The 18957-nt window shown below is 46.0% G+C and overlaps 1 protein-coding gene across 1 annotated transcript; it reads right to left on the bottom strand.

The window, feature by feature from the left end:
* Positions 1-13275: 13275 nt before the first annotated feature.
* Positions 13276-18420, bottom strand: SEC61G (SEC61 translocon subunit gamma). The gene is made up of 4 exons (XM_066584534.1): positions 18287-18420; positions 16641-16739; positions 14843-14945; positions 13276-13412 (listed from the first exon to the last, which is right to left on the bottom strand). The coding sequence occupies exons 2-4, from the start codon at positions 16732-16734 to the stop codon at positions 13403-13405; spliced, it is 207 nt and encodes a 68-aa protein (XP_066440631.1). The 5' UTR covers positions 16735-16739; positions 18287-18420; the 3' UTR covers positions 13276-13402.
* Between the last annotated feature and the right edge of the window lie 537 nt (positions 18421-18957).

Raw genomic sequence — 18957 nt, 5'->3', positions numbered from 1 at the left:
ACCCATCTCTGTAGTTAAAGATCAATATTGTAGAAGACAAATGAATATTAAAAAATTCCTCATATCTTACATTCTGAAACAGACTCAGAAGTCTTACTTCCTGAATTCTGAGGTGTAGGACGTAGAGTTCGGTAGTCAAGCAAGATGAGTAATAGGCCGTAGAGAGACGCATTTTGACCACCCTCACTATTCGATTCTCATTACAGAATGCTTTTATTTTCATGCAGATTACATTGTAAATTGATTTCCAGGTTCTAAAATGATGGTTTTAATGTCAACCAGGGGTATACTGTATATAGGGGTATACTGTATAGCATGACTTCCCGAAGACATTCTGATCAAGTTGCTGTTGGTTGAGCGGTCAGACTTTACCTCTTTTACTATACTGTAAATGTAGCTTTTTTTAACATTTCTTTTCTGTTCTCAGACTTTTTTGAACAAAAAACAAGTAGACTTTTTTGTTTGAGATTAACTTCTTATCCTAACTTCATGATAATGCGGTCTACATCAAGGCTTTTCCATGCCAATCATTATGTATAGAGCACTTTTCATCAAAATTGTTGTGCATTATTGTCATTTTTCTGAATTTCTTATCACCTTAAAAGCAGCAATGTTCTTATGAATAGTCAAAAATGCAACAAAAGCCCGAGGGATTAAGACCGTTAGGCCAAAATACTGTCTATAAAGGACGGCATTGTTATATGGCTTAGATTTTCCCCTCTTTCAGTTAACAAAATAGAAAATATATTTCTAACTTTATTTAATATCAAACGATTTTCACTGTAATATGACAGATGGACTGGATATAAGCCTCAGTAACGTAAAGTGATTTTAGACTGTGAAGCTAACCTGTTATTGATTACGGCAGCAAGCAAAAAAATCTGTTGGACTGAAGCACCACATCCTGCATATTTGTCACTTCGGTTAAATGTATCCAAGCTGCGTGCGCGATCATTAAAGGGGTTCTCCAAGATGATTTTTTTAAAACCATGTTGTCCATGCAACAAAATAAGCACATACTCGCCTCTCCAAGCACCCTCCATCTCCCACGCTGCTGCTAGGTCCTCTATGTCCTGTGTTTGTTTGCAGGCTGCTGCAGCCTGTGTATGGCGCATCAGAGTCTGCTGCAGCTATTGACAGAGCTCAGTGATTGAGCTCTGCCATTGGCTGCAGCAGCCTTTGATGTCCTGAAAATAGGCTGTTGCAGCCTGTAAACCTGACATCACAAGGGAAACCTGGAAAGGTGGTGCTGGACACAGCGGGAAGCCAGGACAGTTTGTTATTTTGTGGCATAGTGAACATGGCTTTAAAAAAAAAAAAAAAAAAAAAGCTTAGACAACCCCTTAAAGGGGTTCTGACATGAAAAAAAAAAATTTGTACTCCCCTTGCCTGGCCTGGCCCGATCGCCAGGCATGTCCCCTCCAGCCGGCATCTTCTTCTGTGCCTTTAAAGCAGAGCAGGAGCGGTCAAAAAGACCGCTTCCTGCTCTGGTCCGTCCGTCAGGCACTTCCGAGGTCAACGGACGGACCGCCACAGCAAGCACGTCACAAGCAGTGCTTGCTGTGGGCGGCCCGTCCGTCCTGGCTGAACTCCGGAGTGCTGAGCATGCGCAGTTGAGACGCGGCCCGTCTGACTCCTGTCAGAGGGCACCTCTCCACTGCGCATGCGCGCGATCCCGGAGCGGCGCGGCTGCTGGAGGAAGAAGACTGCCTGCCGGGAGGCATACTAGCACTTTCTGCTTAGGTTAAGCAGCGCTGCTGATTAGAGCCACCTGATTGGCTCTTCGGCACCACGTGACTGCACAGCGTGCACCAATCAGGTGGCTCTAGTCAGGCTGCTTAACCTAAGCAGAAAGTGCTAATATGCTGCCGGGAGATGACCCCCCGATGTCAACAACAACAGGAGAACAGGTAGGTATAAGATTTTTATGCTTTAGCAGCCATTAACCCATGGGTTCCCTGGGTCCATTAGGCAGACCAGGGAACAATGGCTGCTAAAGCATAAAAAAATTATTTGTGTCAGAACCCCTTTAAAGATGAAAATGATGAATTCAATCATATTGAAGTGAAATTAACTTAAAGGGTTTGTCCTCTTTGATAATCCCTTTTTCATCAGAACCTTCACAGACGAGACTAATGTTAAAATAACGTAGATAGTTTTTATTGGGTGGATATATTTAAAAAAACAAAACAAAACAAAACACACACACTAGTGATTAGCTACTGAGGCGTGCTGCCCCTACAGGTTATAGTGGGCCTCACCACCCCACAACAGGACAAACAATACATAACACTCAGACACACAGAGGGCAAGTATCATCCCTAATTGCCGGCCGATATGCGCTGTGATCTGATGCATTGGATTCCAATTTGCAAGACGTAAAAACGCCCGGCCGGCCAATATAGCACCGGTTGTTTTTAAGTTGAAACCAAAACATAGTTCTAGAACGATCTTTTAGGCCGGAATACGTCGGCCGTTGCATGGGCTCCTGTGGGAGCCCATGGCAGTGGCCGTAGGTGGGAGGGAGTTTAGCAGCGTGGCTGCTAAACTATCTCCCTCTGTACTCCTCCCCGCTCGGTCTCTGCAATGGGAGGGGGCAGGGAGAGGGCGGTGCTAAATGCCACCCCGCCTCCTCCCATTAATGGCTATGGACAAGGGGCAGAGCTAAGTGCCCATCTTGTCCCCGCCCCTTGTTCATAGACATCAATGGGAGGATGCGGGGCTGACTGGCGCTTAGCTCCACTCCCGTCCCACCCCCTCCCATTGCACAAACGGAGCGGGGAGGAAGATAGGTAAGCTTGCGATGGGGAGGGAGGGGAAATGGGCACACTTCATATCTATGGACTTATTCAGCTGTTTCCAATGACATACTTTTAGAGGAGGATACCTCCTTACATATAAAGTCAGATAACACATGCTACCATTTTCTTTTGGAGGATTCTCACAGAATCTGCCAGGAAAAATTTCTACATACCTCTGTATGAAATTGGAAGGCGCAGTAGAGACCTCGCAAACCTCTACGGAAGCCATATTACAGGTTTATTCATAACAGAGCAGTAAAGCGGGCGCTTACAAGATCCCTACGTGTACATTTCCCATATAGCACCACCACAAGGGAAATTAAGCATTCAATATTTTTTCAACCCAATTGTCCATGCATTGCATGAAGTAGCTGATGTAAATACCTTCAGGATGATGTGAATGCAGGTCCCGTCTCTGTTTACACAGGATGCTCTAATGTGTTTCAGAATAGATTTTTCTATACCAGACAACTTTTAACATATCATACAGTAAGTCTTGATTTTGTAGAGGGCAAAAAAAAAGTTTCTGGGTAAGACTGCTACATGATACTTGTATTACTAAAGAGGCTGAAATAACATAGGAATGTGATTTTGATATTCTGTATGCATCTTCTTTATTTTACAAAAAATGAAGATGGAAGAGAGCAGACTGGTTGTTACGCGGTTCAGAGCTCTTAAGAAACTACCAGAGCATCGATACAGGAAATTGTTTTTCCAGGAACACAGACCCTCTTCTTATGGATGGGATGTAATATCAGTCACTGAAAAATGTCTTGTCTCTTCTCAAGTTCACTTCTAGTCAGTGCAAGCAGACAAATAAGATAAAGCCTTGCTGCAATAGAGACGAGCCGCTGGACAGGACCCTAATCTCAGAAAACCCACTTTTCTATGTAAAAAAATAACACTTTTGTGCATGAGAAATGAGTACACACACTGACAAAGTCCCTGCAGAAAAGAGTTACGCACTTATCTGTTTTTGTTTTGTTTTGTTTTTTTTTGCATTGAGTTTTCCTTCTCATGCGAGTTTCACAACCTGATATTGCACTCAGCCGGGTGTATGAAGCCTAAGGTTGGCAGCAATCCGGGAACAAAATTCAAAATGCTTCACGACTGCTTACCTTCTGTTCCCATTGGCCACCTCTTTTGGGTTTAGAAACGTTTTCTATAACACATGCAAGAAAAGTATCTGCCTTGATGAAAATTAGCAAAATATTGAAATAGTGTTGAAACCTTGTGGCTGTTCACATGAACTACATCTGATGCAGGTTCACTAACACGCCTGCTAAAAGGCCTGGTTGTAGATCCTACATATTGTACTTTACAAATCATATAAACTATATGTGGTCGAGCAATTAATGAAAGAAGATATGTTGTAAATTTAGTATTGTTTATAGGTTTGCAACAACTTCAGAGAGATGAACTACATTTATATGAACCTGTTAGATTGGTAGTAGGACATTTCTCATCATTTGAAATTACTGTAGGAGTATTGATACTTCCAATAGTACAGTCTCTTTCAGCTGCAAAACCTACAACCATTTGTCAAAATCTAGTTTTGTATCAGAATATAGTATAGGTAAACATTTTTTTAGTAATTGACACAATGTGTTTAAAGTCATTGGAATATTGGGTGGTGGAGGTAAAGGCCCATTTACATGCAACACTTATTGCTCAAACTTCATTCAAACTATGGCATATGAGCGAAAATTGTTGTGTGTATATGGTGCCATCGTTCACTCTTCGGGTGAACGATGATTTTAAAGTGAGCTTAAAATCCATCGTTTAGCCGGAGAGAAGATAACTCAGCCGCACGCTGTGTTCTGCACAGGAGTCGGAGATTATATTGTATTCTGCCAACAGCCTGTGCAAGAACAATGGAGCTGTGTGCAGAGCTCAGACCACATGCTGTGCTCTGCAAACAGCTCCCAGAGGCCCCTTTACACGCAAATAAAGCTAATAAAGTGTTAATGGACATGTATCCAATAACACGATGCAAAACGATCGCTAAAACTGTCAATCTTTCAATCGTTTGAAATATTGTCTGTGTGTAAATGGGTGTTTAGTCTACAATCTCTAAAGGGAAAAGATCCAGAAATACGTGGGGCCAACTGTAACATATTGGCTCTAGCTGTACATTTGGCAATCTGAACTCTCTCACACGAGTGTTTGTGTACTGCTGCGTGCTGACAAATCCCCATACACTATCGTGGCACGTAATGTTCTTTTTTTTACATGCGCATTTCGCACACTTTGTGAGAGGCACAATGGCCAGTAATGTAATGACAGACACGGTAGAAACCGTTCCCCTGAGAGCGTCCTTAAGATGAGAATATCCTCTTTACCTACGGTAAGTGAATATAAGGTGACTCTCAAATTCCTCTTCATTGCTGCACATACATTGGGCTCTAACCTACTGATATATAGTTCATCATGTGGGTAGCATGACAACTGGTACCATGTAACAGGGAATTACCTGCAATGGATTTGCAATACAGTTTAGTTAAAACCTCGCTTGACAGAAAAAGATCTTAGAAAGAGCGTGCCAACATATTGGGAACTACAAATTCATATAATTCTTGTCGGAGACTAATTCGGGCAGCCGGGGCGCACCTCCAAATAAGAAACAGGATATGTCTGACGTACTAGAAAATTTCCCCCAAATGAATAGAACCCTCAGAATAAATATGTCTATTTGCAAGCGAAGGGGAGGGACTTGACCCAATTGGGCATCCGCATACCTGCGAATAGAATGTTTGACCAAATTTCAGAAAGTTATATTTTAGAAAAAGAGATGTTACTGCAACCAAATATTCTCGCAGCTCAGTGGAATAATCAGTATAGCTATCCAAGCAATGCAACAAAGCCACAAGGGTCCTGTTGTGGGGAACAGATGCATATAGAGCGGCAAAGTTAGAAGTCACCCCGATGTGACATGCTTCTAAGAAGATCCGGAAATTGTTGTATAATGGGTTTTTAGTAAACATCAAGCCAGGTGGAAGTAGCGATCCAACAGCAGGTACAATGGTGTCTTAGTAGAGGGAATTGCAGGAAATGGAGGATGTTCTACCAACACGTATTGTCTTTATCTCTGTGAAATATTCAATGCAGCTCCCTCTTTATAGTAACCACTCATTTTGCCTGTTAGATTACACAAAACAAGTTTTCAATTAAAATACTCGTGTCTAGTGTTACATTTTTGTTACAGCGCCCCCTGCTGGTCCTTGTATTCTTCCCTGGAATGTCCAGCTAATCTGTCAGCTAGAAGAGGTCACACGTGCCCTCTAGCTCCATCAGATGTCCCGGATTCTCTTATCTGTTAGGGCCGAAGTAATTTCTGCTACTGTACAAGCCAACATGACTCCGCGCACTTGAAGAGAATTCCACTAAAAGTAAAAGGGGATGGTATTGGCCCGGGAGCGGAAAGGGGGCTATTTAAGTATATGCCTGTCCTGAGTGCCTGGGAAGGGTTGTAAATATTGGGTTTTGACATTGTCACTCAACAGTATTTGTTACCAATTGACCACTGTATCTCTGTTAAATGTTTGTCTCCATCTGTATATGAACGTTCCTGTAGCATGATGGTTTGGGATCAAACTGCACTTGGCGGTATAACCTGGGTCTGACAACAGAAGCAGAGCACAATCCCTGGCCTTGCACACTGCCAGTCTAAGCGCCGTACCTGCATCTGGACATATTAATGAAAGGCTAATATCATGTGGGCTTCGGCTCCTACAGAAGCCATTTAAGCCGGAATGCATCGAGCCTAAACTCCGATACTGGATCAAGCTTTGAATTAGAGCGGCACTTAGTGAAATTATTTCTCTTTGTCCTTCAGGGATAAATTGTGATCTACAGCGAAAGATCTTCCTTTTTCTGTTAGAACTCACTTGAGGTCAAAAATGATGCAAAGCAGTCAACAAGACGTTGGTTGTAAGGCCCGAGCCAAGACAAGCTCTCGGAGTAGAGTAGACCAGTGGTGATAGAGGAGGCCAGCATGGTACAATTAAAGAGTACCATTCACATCAGCCATATACTCTATGAAGCTACACCTAAGGCTGGGCTCACATGGGCACATTTTAATGACAGAATCTTCGCTTGCAGTAAAATGTGCAGATTTTCGTTTGTTTACTCACGGAAGAAAAAGAGTTACAGCAGCACTCCAAAAGTTGTCACACCGCTGGTGCAAGGCACTAGGCAATAGCCCAGTTAGGGTCCCGACTCCCTGGGTCCACTGTTGGTAAGCCAGGCAGAAAAGGAGAAGAACCAGGCAGCAGTCATTTAAAATCCTCTTCTTTATTGGAATAACATGAGGAAGCAAGAAATCTGCTCGCATGTCTTCTGCTGCGGCAATCCCTATGTGGAATTGGACGGTGTGCAATGGTTTTCCTGTACCCTTGAAAACAATGGGCGATGCAGAACGCCCAAAGATAGGGCATGCTGCAGTTTTTTCCCCCGCTCTGCTATGGAGGTGCGTGGAGGGAGAAAGCACTGATGGATATGAATGGGGTTCAATATTCATGCGATATTAGTGCTTTTCACTGCTATGTGAAAGTGGCCTAATGAAGCAGAGGAATTGCCGTGCAGATTTGAGACTTTGCAAAAATCTCATCTACGCACAGCGGCGTGGAACTCAAAGCCGTGGCACGTCAGTTGTATTGCCGTTTGCGCTGTGGGGCTCTCTCCTCTTTCAAAACGCACACCAAATGTCTCAGGACTTTAGCTGTGGCAATCTTGCAAAATTTCCACACAGTCCCACTGCAGACATTTTGTCCCGTGTAAACCCAGCCTAATTTGTGCAGCACTTCCACCCCGTGTGAACAAACCCAAGTTCTTTAGTTACCAGCTGGAAAAAACTTAAGTACCCCTGATAATAACCAGGGCATAGGGGGCCGTTTACATTCTGTCCCTCTGTATCTATAAGGGCACAGTACCCGTTACAGGGAAGGAGCTCTTCCATTCTGACCTTTACCTGCTATAACATGAGCGCCAGCGCTCACCACTAGCACTTGCATTACTCTGACAACTGCTGCGCTGAACCTGCAAGTGTAGCCTGACTATTAGGGTCCTTGTAGTAGCATCCAGAGACATTCATGAAGATAGCGATCCATCAACAATCCCAGTGGAAACTAATCTAACAGAGGAGGGAATAGTTATTACTGATATGTCTGCTGAGAACACAGCAGGCATTGCCGGCGTTGGGATGAGCGCGCTTTAAAAGTATTAAATATTCCAAGGTACATCCAACGAGTGAAGTTTTAGCTTTATGTTGAACTGTTAAATTGTATCACTGGAACTAAGATGAACAGCATTTGATTTAGGCTTCCTACACCCGGGCAGATGTGAGGCATGGTTTTGGCAAAAATCGCCTCCCACCACTTTTGGGAAGTAGCGCGTTAGAGAATGCAAGGGTTTCCCATGGGAAACACTGCATCACACAGCATGCCATGCGTTTTACTGTCCAGTGAAAAACAATGCGTTCTGAGGAACATGAAACTATAAGACATGCAGCGATTTCTTGCCTGCACCGCTTGTGTATATGGCTCTATTCTAAAGAACAGGGTCATAATCACACAAGTCTGGCAATGCACCAAACTCATGAGACTCTTGGGTGTGTGAAACCGATCTTGGGTCATCTTCACACGGACGAGTTGCCCCGCAGATGCAAGATGTTTTTATATGTAAACCGCCTTTTGTTACTTCAAGGGTTTAGCGATCAGCTGCAGGATTAGAGTGTTTCCCATGGTTTTCAGTGGAAGCCTTGCCCTGCACTTAGCATGCGATGTAATGCTGTCGTCGGCCTGCTGCAATGGCACGCCCAAAAATAGGACGTGCCAAAAGGCAACAATCTGTTGGCGTACTTGGAGTTCCCCGAATGCTCAAACCCCTCAGATTTATTACCACTCCACAGATTGGCGCTGAGTGTGTGGAGAGAGACAAAATCTATCCAGAGTTTTGACGATACGGTATCCGATCTTCCTCTCTGGGATAACCCAGGCCTGTCGGCTCTGCAGTCAGTCCCAGGCCCCCAATACTGGAGGAATTTGGGAGTCACCTCACTCAAAGATGTATACAAGGACGGTGTATTCCCTACATTCACTCAACTGCGCGATCTGATACAATCCCCGCACCTCCAGCTGTTCAGATTTTTTCAACTTAGGCACGCACTGACCACCCAGTTTCCCCCCAACTCTACTCAGATATCCAACTTCCCTACCATCGGAATCCTTAAATCCCAAGGACCCAGGGGCTTGATTTTGGCACTTTATACACACTTACTTTCAGCCAAAATAAACCTCCACCCACTTCCAGTTTTTAATAAATGGACACTCTCCATCCCATCCCTCACAACTGATGATTGGACAGACATCATGGAATCCCATCTGTCTGTCTCTCCCGCTGTGAATAATAAACTGATTCAACTTTATATAATCCATCAAGCTTATCTCACCCCCAACCGACTACACCAAATGGGTAACGCCCCATCAAATTCATGCCACAGATGCCATCAACCTGGGGCGAACTTCTGGCACTTAACCCTTTCCAATCCATTTATTTTTTATCACCCATTCTCCCCAGCTCCAAATAAATTGGAGCTGGGAGAATGGGTGAGAAAAAATACATTTTCCCTGCACCCTCCTGATCTGACAGAGTTCAGGAGGGTGCAGGGAGGGACCTGCTTACCTGACCGGCGTCTTGTGCATTCTCCTTCTGCCTCCCGGCTCGGCGATCATGTGACCGCTGGGGTCAGGTGACACCTGGCGGTCACATGATCGCCGGGTCGGGAGACAGAAGGAGAATGCACAAGACGCCGGTCAGGTAAGCAGGTCCTTGCACGGTGCAGGCTCCCGGCTTGGCGTTCATGTGACCGCCGGGGGTCAGGTAACACCGGCGGTCACATGATCGCTGGCCGGAATCTATGCATTGCATAGCGCTAATTGAGCGCTATGTAATGTATAAAGAAGTGGGCAGAAAGGGTTAAAAACCCTTTCTGCCTTCTCCTCGGGGGTCCTCGATGACGACCAGTAAAGGAGTGCATCTGCACCCGATGTGCCTGACGATCGGGTGCAGATCCACTCCTGCACTGCAGTGTCGGGCCTGCCCCGACATCGGAGCTGTGGAGGAAAATGATGATATCGGGGCAGGCCCGACATTGGACTGGAAAGGGTTAATCTGGGACTGCCCACCAGTAAACAATTTCTGGTCCGACATTGCAGCCTTTACAAACGCACTTTTATTACCCCCATTTAACATATCAATGGACCCCAAAGTAATTCTATTCGGCCTACTGCCGGAAGATCAATGGCCCAAATATACACGCATCTTCCTCAGGAAAATACTGTTTCTGGCCCGCAAAGTAGTGGTACTGCACTGGATGGCTGCAGACCCACCCCTACTAACACAATGGATAAAACTAATAAATGATGTCACTCCATATGAAAAAATCATCTACAAGAATAGAGGATGCCCGGGTAAGTTTCAAGAGATTTGGGGCCTATGGCTCATCAACCGACAAACTTTATCAACAATATGAGTTCTATCCGGGCTCCCACCCCTTCCCTCCCCCCTCGGGATTTCATATTTCCCTCATCTCTCCCTACATTCAACCCGCATCTTTAATGCATTTCCCATTTTTCTGCCAGGTACTGAGCGGCTGCCCGGCACGGGCTCTCCGACACTCTCTCCCCCCTTTACTGTTGTTCAACTGTTTGACCTGAAACTAAGCAAAACAAAACAAGAAGCAATGCTTCTCCCTTTTTATTGACCAATTTATATAGGTGCAGTTCAGCATTAAATGTACTTTTACGTATATATGATATTTGTACAGATACAATCAATGCCATGTACAATATTCCTTTTTTCATGCAAATATGCTCTGTACCGTGATTCTGTATTTTGTTAAATAAAACAAAGTTAAAAAAAAAAAAATAGGACGTGCAAAGATTTTTTCCTGCTTCGCAATGGAGTTCATATTTGTGCATCTCACAGCACGAGAATCCCGCCCATGTGAAACTGGCAATAGAGAACCTCCCCTAACCCCCACCAACTTTAGATGGTAGAAGAGGAAATAAGTTATAGAATAGAACAAGAAACATGCAGAGCGATTTGTCGAAAACGCTATTCATAAAACAGTAAGCGGTATTTACCTTACTCACAAGGCAAGGAGCTCTACACATCTGTATGCTTCATCTTACAGCATATATGCACATAACAGGTGAAGTACAGCGACTGGGGAAACTGCTGCAGTCAGTGAAGAGCAGACCAGTGAGTGCAGAACACCAAGAAGTCATACTCCAAATTAGACCATGCTCTAGCACCACAATGGGACCTTTCAAAACACATTCTTTCTCCCCCCCCCCAATTGCCACCACACTCTGGAGATCTCCTCTGCATATTGCAGCGTCATATTTGATACTTGTCAGGCATCATCTTGCTAGCACATTCACCTGTTTGTAGGCCATCAATCCCATGATGCATCAGCACAGAATTACATGATCAGTTAGAGGCTGTGCCCGTCTCTGCCCTGCAGGGAGAATAGTTTCATTATCAGTCTACATTCTTCTAAACAAGCTATAGAACATAACCATAGAGTCGGGAGACTGAAACAAAGTGCAGCATGTCTTATCTTTAGGTGCGCCCTCACATCACCCATTGCTGTCCATGGGGCTGGTGGCAGCATCGCAAAACGTGCAAGATACACGCAAGGTCTCCTCATTGAAAACAGTGGGAGAAACTCTGTGATATTTCACTGCAGCTGTCGTGAAGTGCTGCGAGGCAGTTTTGATTACAAAAACGCATCCGCAGGAAGATCACATGTTGATCGGGCCACGATCAGTTGATGTGGGCGTCACATGATCATCCGAGCAGAAGGACTCCAGAAGTTTCAGATAGAGAGAGGAATAACCAACCAAGGTGAGGCCTCTCATATGTGTATGGTCACTGCGCACGCAGCTCACAATGTTCACAGCCCACTGGTTTCTATTAGGCAGATCACACTTGCATTTTTCACACGCATATTATTCATGCAGAAACCAATCACGGCATGCACAACGTATGGGGATCGGCAGCACATATATCATTGTGTACTTGCCCGTGTGTCTCCTGCAGTGTGCCGCCATTTATAGGTGCGTGAGCCCGGTCTAACACAAACACCAAAGTGGCCCTTTAAGCCCTTCACAACCAAGGACGTTAGGGCACATCCTGGAGCATTGGGGTATGTATGCAGAGAGGTCGCGGGGCGACCTCTCTTCATACAGTGCAGGGGGCAGCTGTTTATTACATCTGACACCCACGGGCAATAGCTACAAGCGGCCGTGCAGCCGATCGTGGCTATTAACCCTTTAAATGCCGCTGTCAATTCTGATCCTGTACGCCCCGCCCCCCAGTGAGATTGGGGGGAGCCGTGCGGGTGTCATGGCAGCTGGAGGCCGTCTGCGGAGACTGCCTATCAAGCTATTCCCATGGGGTGGCTTGATAGACTGCCTGTCAAATCGCAGTATGACATAATGCTATACCATTACGTCGTACTGGAGAAGCAATTAACCCTTTTTAATCCACTGTCTGACCTCTGAAGACATTATGATTTAAGGCTGTACAGCTCCGATGTTGGAAGCCGTCAGTTGGGGTTCTCTTACTGTATATTGCCAGCCTCTCTGCTGTTGGAGCCTATCCAACGTGTCACCTCATGCAGTACTGGCTTTAGCCAGCAGATAGCGCCATTGTATAACAGCAGAAAAAAAAGTAAGCCCCATAGGAAAACCAGCATATAAATTGGACTGGAAAGGGTTAAAGCAACACATGTTCTAGTCCCCCAGGAGGACTTAAAAGAAAAGTTAAAATAAATAGGTTTTTTTTTATTTTTATAATTCATAAAAGTTTAAAATCACCCCCTTTTTGCCATATCCATAATTAAAAAATCTAAAATCACAAAATAAAAACACATTTGGTATCGCCGCGTCCATAAAAAAACAAAAACAAAACAAACTATCAAAGTAGACGGCAGCAGAAAATTTAAAAAAATGAAATGTCTTTGAAAAAAAAAAAAAACTAGAATAAAGTTATCATGTCATTTTTGTTGCAGTTTGTGCGCCATAGAAACAAAACACACTGAAAGATGGCGGAATGTCATTTTTTTTCCGTTTTACTCCACTTAGAATTATTTTTTTAAGTTTTTCAGTACGTGGTATATTAAATAGCACCATTGAAAACTACAACTCGTCCCGCAAAAAACAAGCCCTCATACAGCAACATCGATGGATAAATAAAGGAGTTACGATTTTTTTGAAGGGGGGCGGGGGAGGAAAAAAACAAAATTGAAAAAAAGAAAAAAAAGAGGCCGCGTCATTAAGGGGTTAATCACATGACTGGCTTACCCCCCCCCCCCTCCCCCCACCAACCAACATTGTAAAGCTAAAACCATTCAAATAAGAACAAAGTTTCCCTCCTACCATGGAATAAACAGGATACAAGAGAAAACTAGCAATTTAGTGTGTTTATTTAAATGAACTAAGCCACATAAAAAACCTAACAAAGAACAGAGCGCTTGTCCGATAATACTTTGCCAATATGTAAGAATTCATGTCGCCGTCACGTCATCCGGGAATCTAACTGCCACTGAAAAGTAAGGAGAAGGGAGGGTTAACAGAGCGTTATGTAACATGTAAGGAACCAATAGATAAAACATATTGGGGAGAGCGAAGTCAAAACGTAACGACCAATCAGTTTCCACCTCATTCTCAGATGCATTTACAAAATGAAAACAGCAATCTGATTGGCTCCAGGAGTAACTCAGCATCTGCACTGCAGTAGCTTTCACTGGACACATTGGGAGGACCGACTCCGCACTCTGCTGTGCCTGAAGGCCGCGACGTCGTTCAACCTCCTCATATGGCCGCTACCCTGGGCTGAAAAGGGGATTTTCTTGGTAGTAATTCAAGTTTTAAATGTCGATTTACTTGCCATTTCCGCACCATCTTACATGCAGGGGGCACGGGGGCTGCAGCACTTGCAGTGGATAATGGAAAGGGATAACTTCCACCACCAGGAAGGTGGGGGGAGGGGAAAGAACGGCGGTGCCTGCTTTCAGCTGCTCAAGATGACCAACGCAATCTTCAGACTACCTAATCCCCACAATGCATTGTTAGTGCGAGATAATCATTGAGCTATATCTGCTCTGATTGACCAAAGCAGTTCATGAGATCAGCACTGGCTAATCAGAGAGCATTAGGTAGTTAGAAGTTTGCTGCGGGCATCTTGGACTGCCAAGAGTCGGTGGTCATACAGGCAGAACAACTGCAGTTAATTTATCCCCTCCGATCGCAGGACAGAATCTTGTCCCGAAACCAGAGGGTCACTTTAAGAATGGGTTGTTAACTTTAAATACCACCTTTTTATTGGAGGAGTTGACTACAAGCTGACAATAGGGTGTGGTTGTAACGCACTGATTTCATAAACCACTGGAGTCTGTTCTCCCATCTCTTACAAACAGATGATCATACTATATAATCTACTGGAGATGATAAAGAAACTGAGCGTGCGGAGCCAGTGTCTTCTAAAAACTGACACTGCCAACTCCACCTCATATGAGGGATCCTCCACAGCCAGGAGACGGACCACCAGTCAGGGTTAGACTATATTAACTAGATGGTCACTATGAAATCCAGAACGAACAATGAACGAGAACTGTGTGATTCTCAACAAGAATCGTGCGGTCTAAACAGGCGGCCCGAGCGCGAACCAGCGGCTGACGACATCACCGGCCCGAGCGCGAACCAGCGGCTGACGACATCACCGGCCCGAGCGCGAACCAGCGGCTGACGACATCACCGGCCCGAGCGCGAACCAGCGGCTGACGACATCACCGGCCCGAGCGCGAACCAGCGGCTGACGACATCACCGGCCCGAGCGCGAACCAGCGGCTGACGACATCACCGGCCCATCCGCTCAGACAAATGAGAATTGTGAGATTCTCGCATCTAACGGGCTGTTGGTCAACACAGCTTTTAAAAAGGGTTTAAACAAACGAAAAAAGGTTATTAACTTACACAATAATGTTGTTGATGGGGATATGGATTAGCTTGACAAAGAAGCCAATAAATCCCATAATTGCAAATCCTATTGCGGTGGCCATTGCGATCTTCTGAAATTCTGAAACAAAATGAAACATTTTTGGTAAAGTTTGTCTTGTTGAACACAAAAGTCACCAACTAAACCTTAAAGAGGCAGGACAGGCCGCTTACCCCTACAGCCACTGAAATCATCACCAGTTACTTTCAGCTAGAACCACGGGCCCATTACATATCTTTACTGTCAAGTGGGCGGTCTCCAGCACTCCATCACAAACGCCATTCTGCTTGTCAGAAGACCTGACAATGAAGAATTGCCATAAACGTACGGGGCTTGGTCCTGGGCTTCAATCCCGTGCCATTCTAAACAGGTTTAAAGCTCCTGTATCTGCAGTCTAGCAGGAAAAGCTCAGGTGCTCAGAGACGGCCAAGGACCCGGAGGAAAAGACTAGACAGAAGCCGATTATAGTCACTTCTACCTTCTTTTCCACATACATATAAGGGAAGTGGCCCTGCTGGTTTCTCTACTGGACTTGGCGATCACCAGTGACCCCCAGCATGGCAGAGTCCCGCCCTGCCAGCGACTACCATCACCATACGGAGATGTTTGTTGGCCCTTTAAAGGGGTTCTGACATGAATAATTTTTTTATGCTTTAGCAGCCATTGTTCCCTGGTGTGCCTAATGGACCCAGGGAACCCATGGGTTAATGGCTGCTAAAGCATAAAAAGATAACACTTACCTTGTCTCCTGTTGTTGTTGACATCGGGGGGGGGGGGGGGGGGGTCATCTCCCGGCAGCATATTAGCACTTTCTGCATAGGTTAAGCAGCCTGACTAGAGCCACCTGATTGGTGCACGCTGTGCAGTCACGTGGTGCCGAAGAGCCAATCAGGTGGCTCTAATCAGCAGCGCTGCTTAACCTAAGCAGAAAGTGCTAGTATGCCTCCCGGCAGGCAGTCTTCTTTCTCCAGCAGCCGCGCCGCTCCGGGATCGCGCGCATGCGCAGTGGAGAGGTGCCCTCTGACAGGAGTCAGGACGGGCCGCGTCTCCACTGCGCATGCTCAGCATTCCGGAGTTCAGCCGGACGGACGGGCCGCCCACAGCAAGCACTGCTTGTGACGTGCTTGCTGTGGCGGTCCGTCCGTTGACCTCGGAATTGCCTGACGGACGGACCAGAGCAGGAAGCGGTCTTTTTGACCGCTCCTGCTCTGCTTTAAAGGCACAGAAGATGATGCCGGCTGGAGGGGACATGCCTGGCGATCGGGCCAGGCCAGGCAAGGTGAGTACAATTTTTTTTTTTCATGTCAGAACCCCTTTAAGACCAAAACGTTCTGGTCTTTGAGAGGTTAAATATGCCTCACTTTCTTCAGCATAAAAGATTCATCAAGACAGCGAACTGAAAGCTCAGAGGCCGCAGTCCACGCCACCCCCGGTTATGTACGGCAGTAGACGCGGGCGCTTTTACACAGAGTAATTAGCGCTCAATTCATCGTTGGGTTATGCAAAACCGAGCAATAATTGTTCAGTGTAAACACGGCCGACGATTGACTGATCATAAGTCTGTCGGTCATCTTATGTGGGGGCGGGCAGATCATTGCTGTTTGTTTCCCAGTCATTTCGTGTAAGAAGCGATCTCTCAGCCGTTTGCAGACCCGGAGGGGGTTGTTTGGCGCAGTGAGCAAACTAGTGGTGACTAGTCTGGTGACACTGTCCCTATACCACCACATGTAGGGTAATGCAGATTACAGGAGGGCGGCCGCCGGAAGCCCCACATACCTTTTCTGTCTGGCTTGGTACATCTTTTGACAAGTCTGATGGAATCTTTCACGAACTGGCGGCTGGGCTCCACAAACTGCATGACCTGGTCCATGACGCCTGTGGGAGGAGAGGCAGCAGTAATACCCAACCAACATGAGGTGAACGGACTATTAATGACGAAACGCCCGTAAGGGACACCCCAAATTAAGAGCACCGTGTTGTACCGGGCGTCATACGTGACACACGGATACTCTTTGATACACACTTACGTCATGGAGGTTCGGGGTTGGTATAGATTGGAGGGGGGCGGGGCTGAGGTCAATCCTGCTCCCCACAATCTGGATACCGACTGTCTCTGACAGCAGACACCTACCGCAACAGCTTAAGCGTTGATTGCATCTGTTAACCCTTTAAATGCCACCATTCAATTCCAACAGCAACATTTAAATGCCCCAATCAGAGTTTGAAGGTCCTGTTGAGATCGTGCCATGCTGTTCGGTTGCCATGGCAGCTGGGGCATTATGTAGGCTCCCAGAGCTGCTATTGCAGATCTATAAAGCCAAGTCTGCGTTGGGGCGTGATAAACTGCCTGATCACAATATCATGTAATGCAAAAAAGATAAATAAAGAAATGGAAGGACAAAAAAAAACGCTTTATTAACTACAGTGTTTCCGCAGGGACAGGCTTGAAATATAAGTCCTGCCCCAAAAATAAGCCCTAGCTACACTACATGGGAAAAAAAACAATACTCACCTAGCAGGCACCATCCAGGGCCCTCCCGCTGCTCTCCAGAGCTCCTGCAGGCTAGTCCTCAGTGCCGACAGAGCATCTCTTGCTGATAACAGGGCTTGAATACCCAGCCTCCAGCAAGAGATTGCTCTGATTGGTTCGCGAGCGCCGCCTCAACCAATCAGAGCAATCTCTTGCTGGAGGCGGGGTATTCAAGGTCAATTACCAGCAAGAGATGCTTTGTTGGTGCAGAGGACTAGCCTGCAGGAGCGCTGTAATCCCAGTGGGAGGGACTGAGACAGCGCCTGCTAGGCAAGTATAAGACACCCCTTGAAAATAAGACCCTGTGCCTCTGTGGGGGTAAAAATTAATAAGACAGGGTCTCCTTGTCAGGGAAACAGCAGTGGAAAATAAAATTAAACCATTTCCAATAAAAATAAATAAATAAAAATGTTATAAAACTGTTTTAAGATACATCATCTGCACCCAAAAACAGTGCCAATCACTACAGCCCAACGCAGAAACCACGCCGGGAAAGTAATAAAGTTATGGCTTTTGAAGACCCCTCCAAACATTATTGCGGCTTTAAAGCCAAAAAAGGCCAGGTTAGTAAGGGGTTAATAAAAACTGATATAATGATAATCCCCAAGTATGTCTATGAAAGGGGCGCCGTTTATCCCCAGCCGCCATTATAGAGTGCCGCTCATCACTGGCAGAAGTCAGCTGGTGGGTTGTATAGTTGTAAACCTAAGGCCCCCAGACTAATAGGGGCCACAGCTGACGCCATTACTCATCTAATCCACTGGGCAGAGTAACAACCCCTACAGGTCATAACAGGCACCCCGATACTACAGGCACCCCGATACTACAGGCGGTCACACTGCTACTGACAGCCGCCCGTTATATCTATCCCCCGCACACTGACGGCCATTACCGGCTGATGTTCTGCCTCTCCGCTCTCCTCTGGACTGCCGCTCACTGAGACACGTCGCAATGTACAGTCTCCTAGGTCTCTAGAACTGACGTCACAGGATATCAGGCCTATCCAGCCAATCAGAGAAGAGAACGTTCACCGGAAGTGGGGCATCGGAGAGCCGCAAGTGTAGACACTCTAGCCTTCACTCCCATCTCTCTGGCTTTCTGGGAGGAGTCTGCTGGCGCTGAGCTGGCGGCGGAAATACTGACTACCCCCCCCCCCTTTTTTTTCTTCTCTGCAACTTTATTGTCCCTGTTGTGATCATTGAACAGTCGGCACGGGGGAGGGGAGGAGACTACAAGGAAATCATTTTAGCACACATATTTTTAGTACCATTTTGCCAGGTGTCTATTAACCATTGCAGCGCCGACCTGTCCGACAGCAGGAGTCCTTCTTTACCACTTCTTGATATTGGTCTCCTATTTTTATACGTGATATAAATGATGGTGCCCGTGTGCTGCGGCTTCCGGTATCTGGAATGTGCTTGCCGTCCGCCGTACCAGAACTCCGTCTGGGACCCGCAGGGCTCCTTATGGGGCCCTAATGGTCACCAATGCCCCCAGAACTTTGCAAACAGCGACTGTCCTCCGCCACTGCGGAAAAACCCAAACCTTTATCTGAGGCCTCTT

This window comes from Eleutherodactylus coqui, chromosome 12 (genome assembly GCF_035609145.1).
Source record: "Eleutherodactylus coqui strain aEleCoq1 chromosome 12, aEleCoq1.hap1, whole genome shotgun sequence".
Lineage (NCBI taxonomy): Eukaryota > Metazoa > Chordata > Amphibia > Anura > Eleutherodactylidae > Eleutherodactylus > Eleutherodactylus coqui.
Note: the sequence above shows the minus strand (reverse complement) of the source record. Positions and strands in the feature narration are given on the sequence as shown.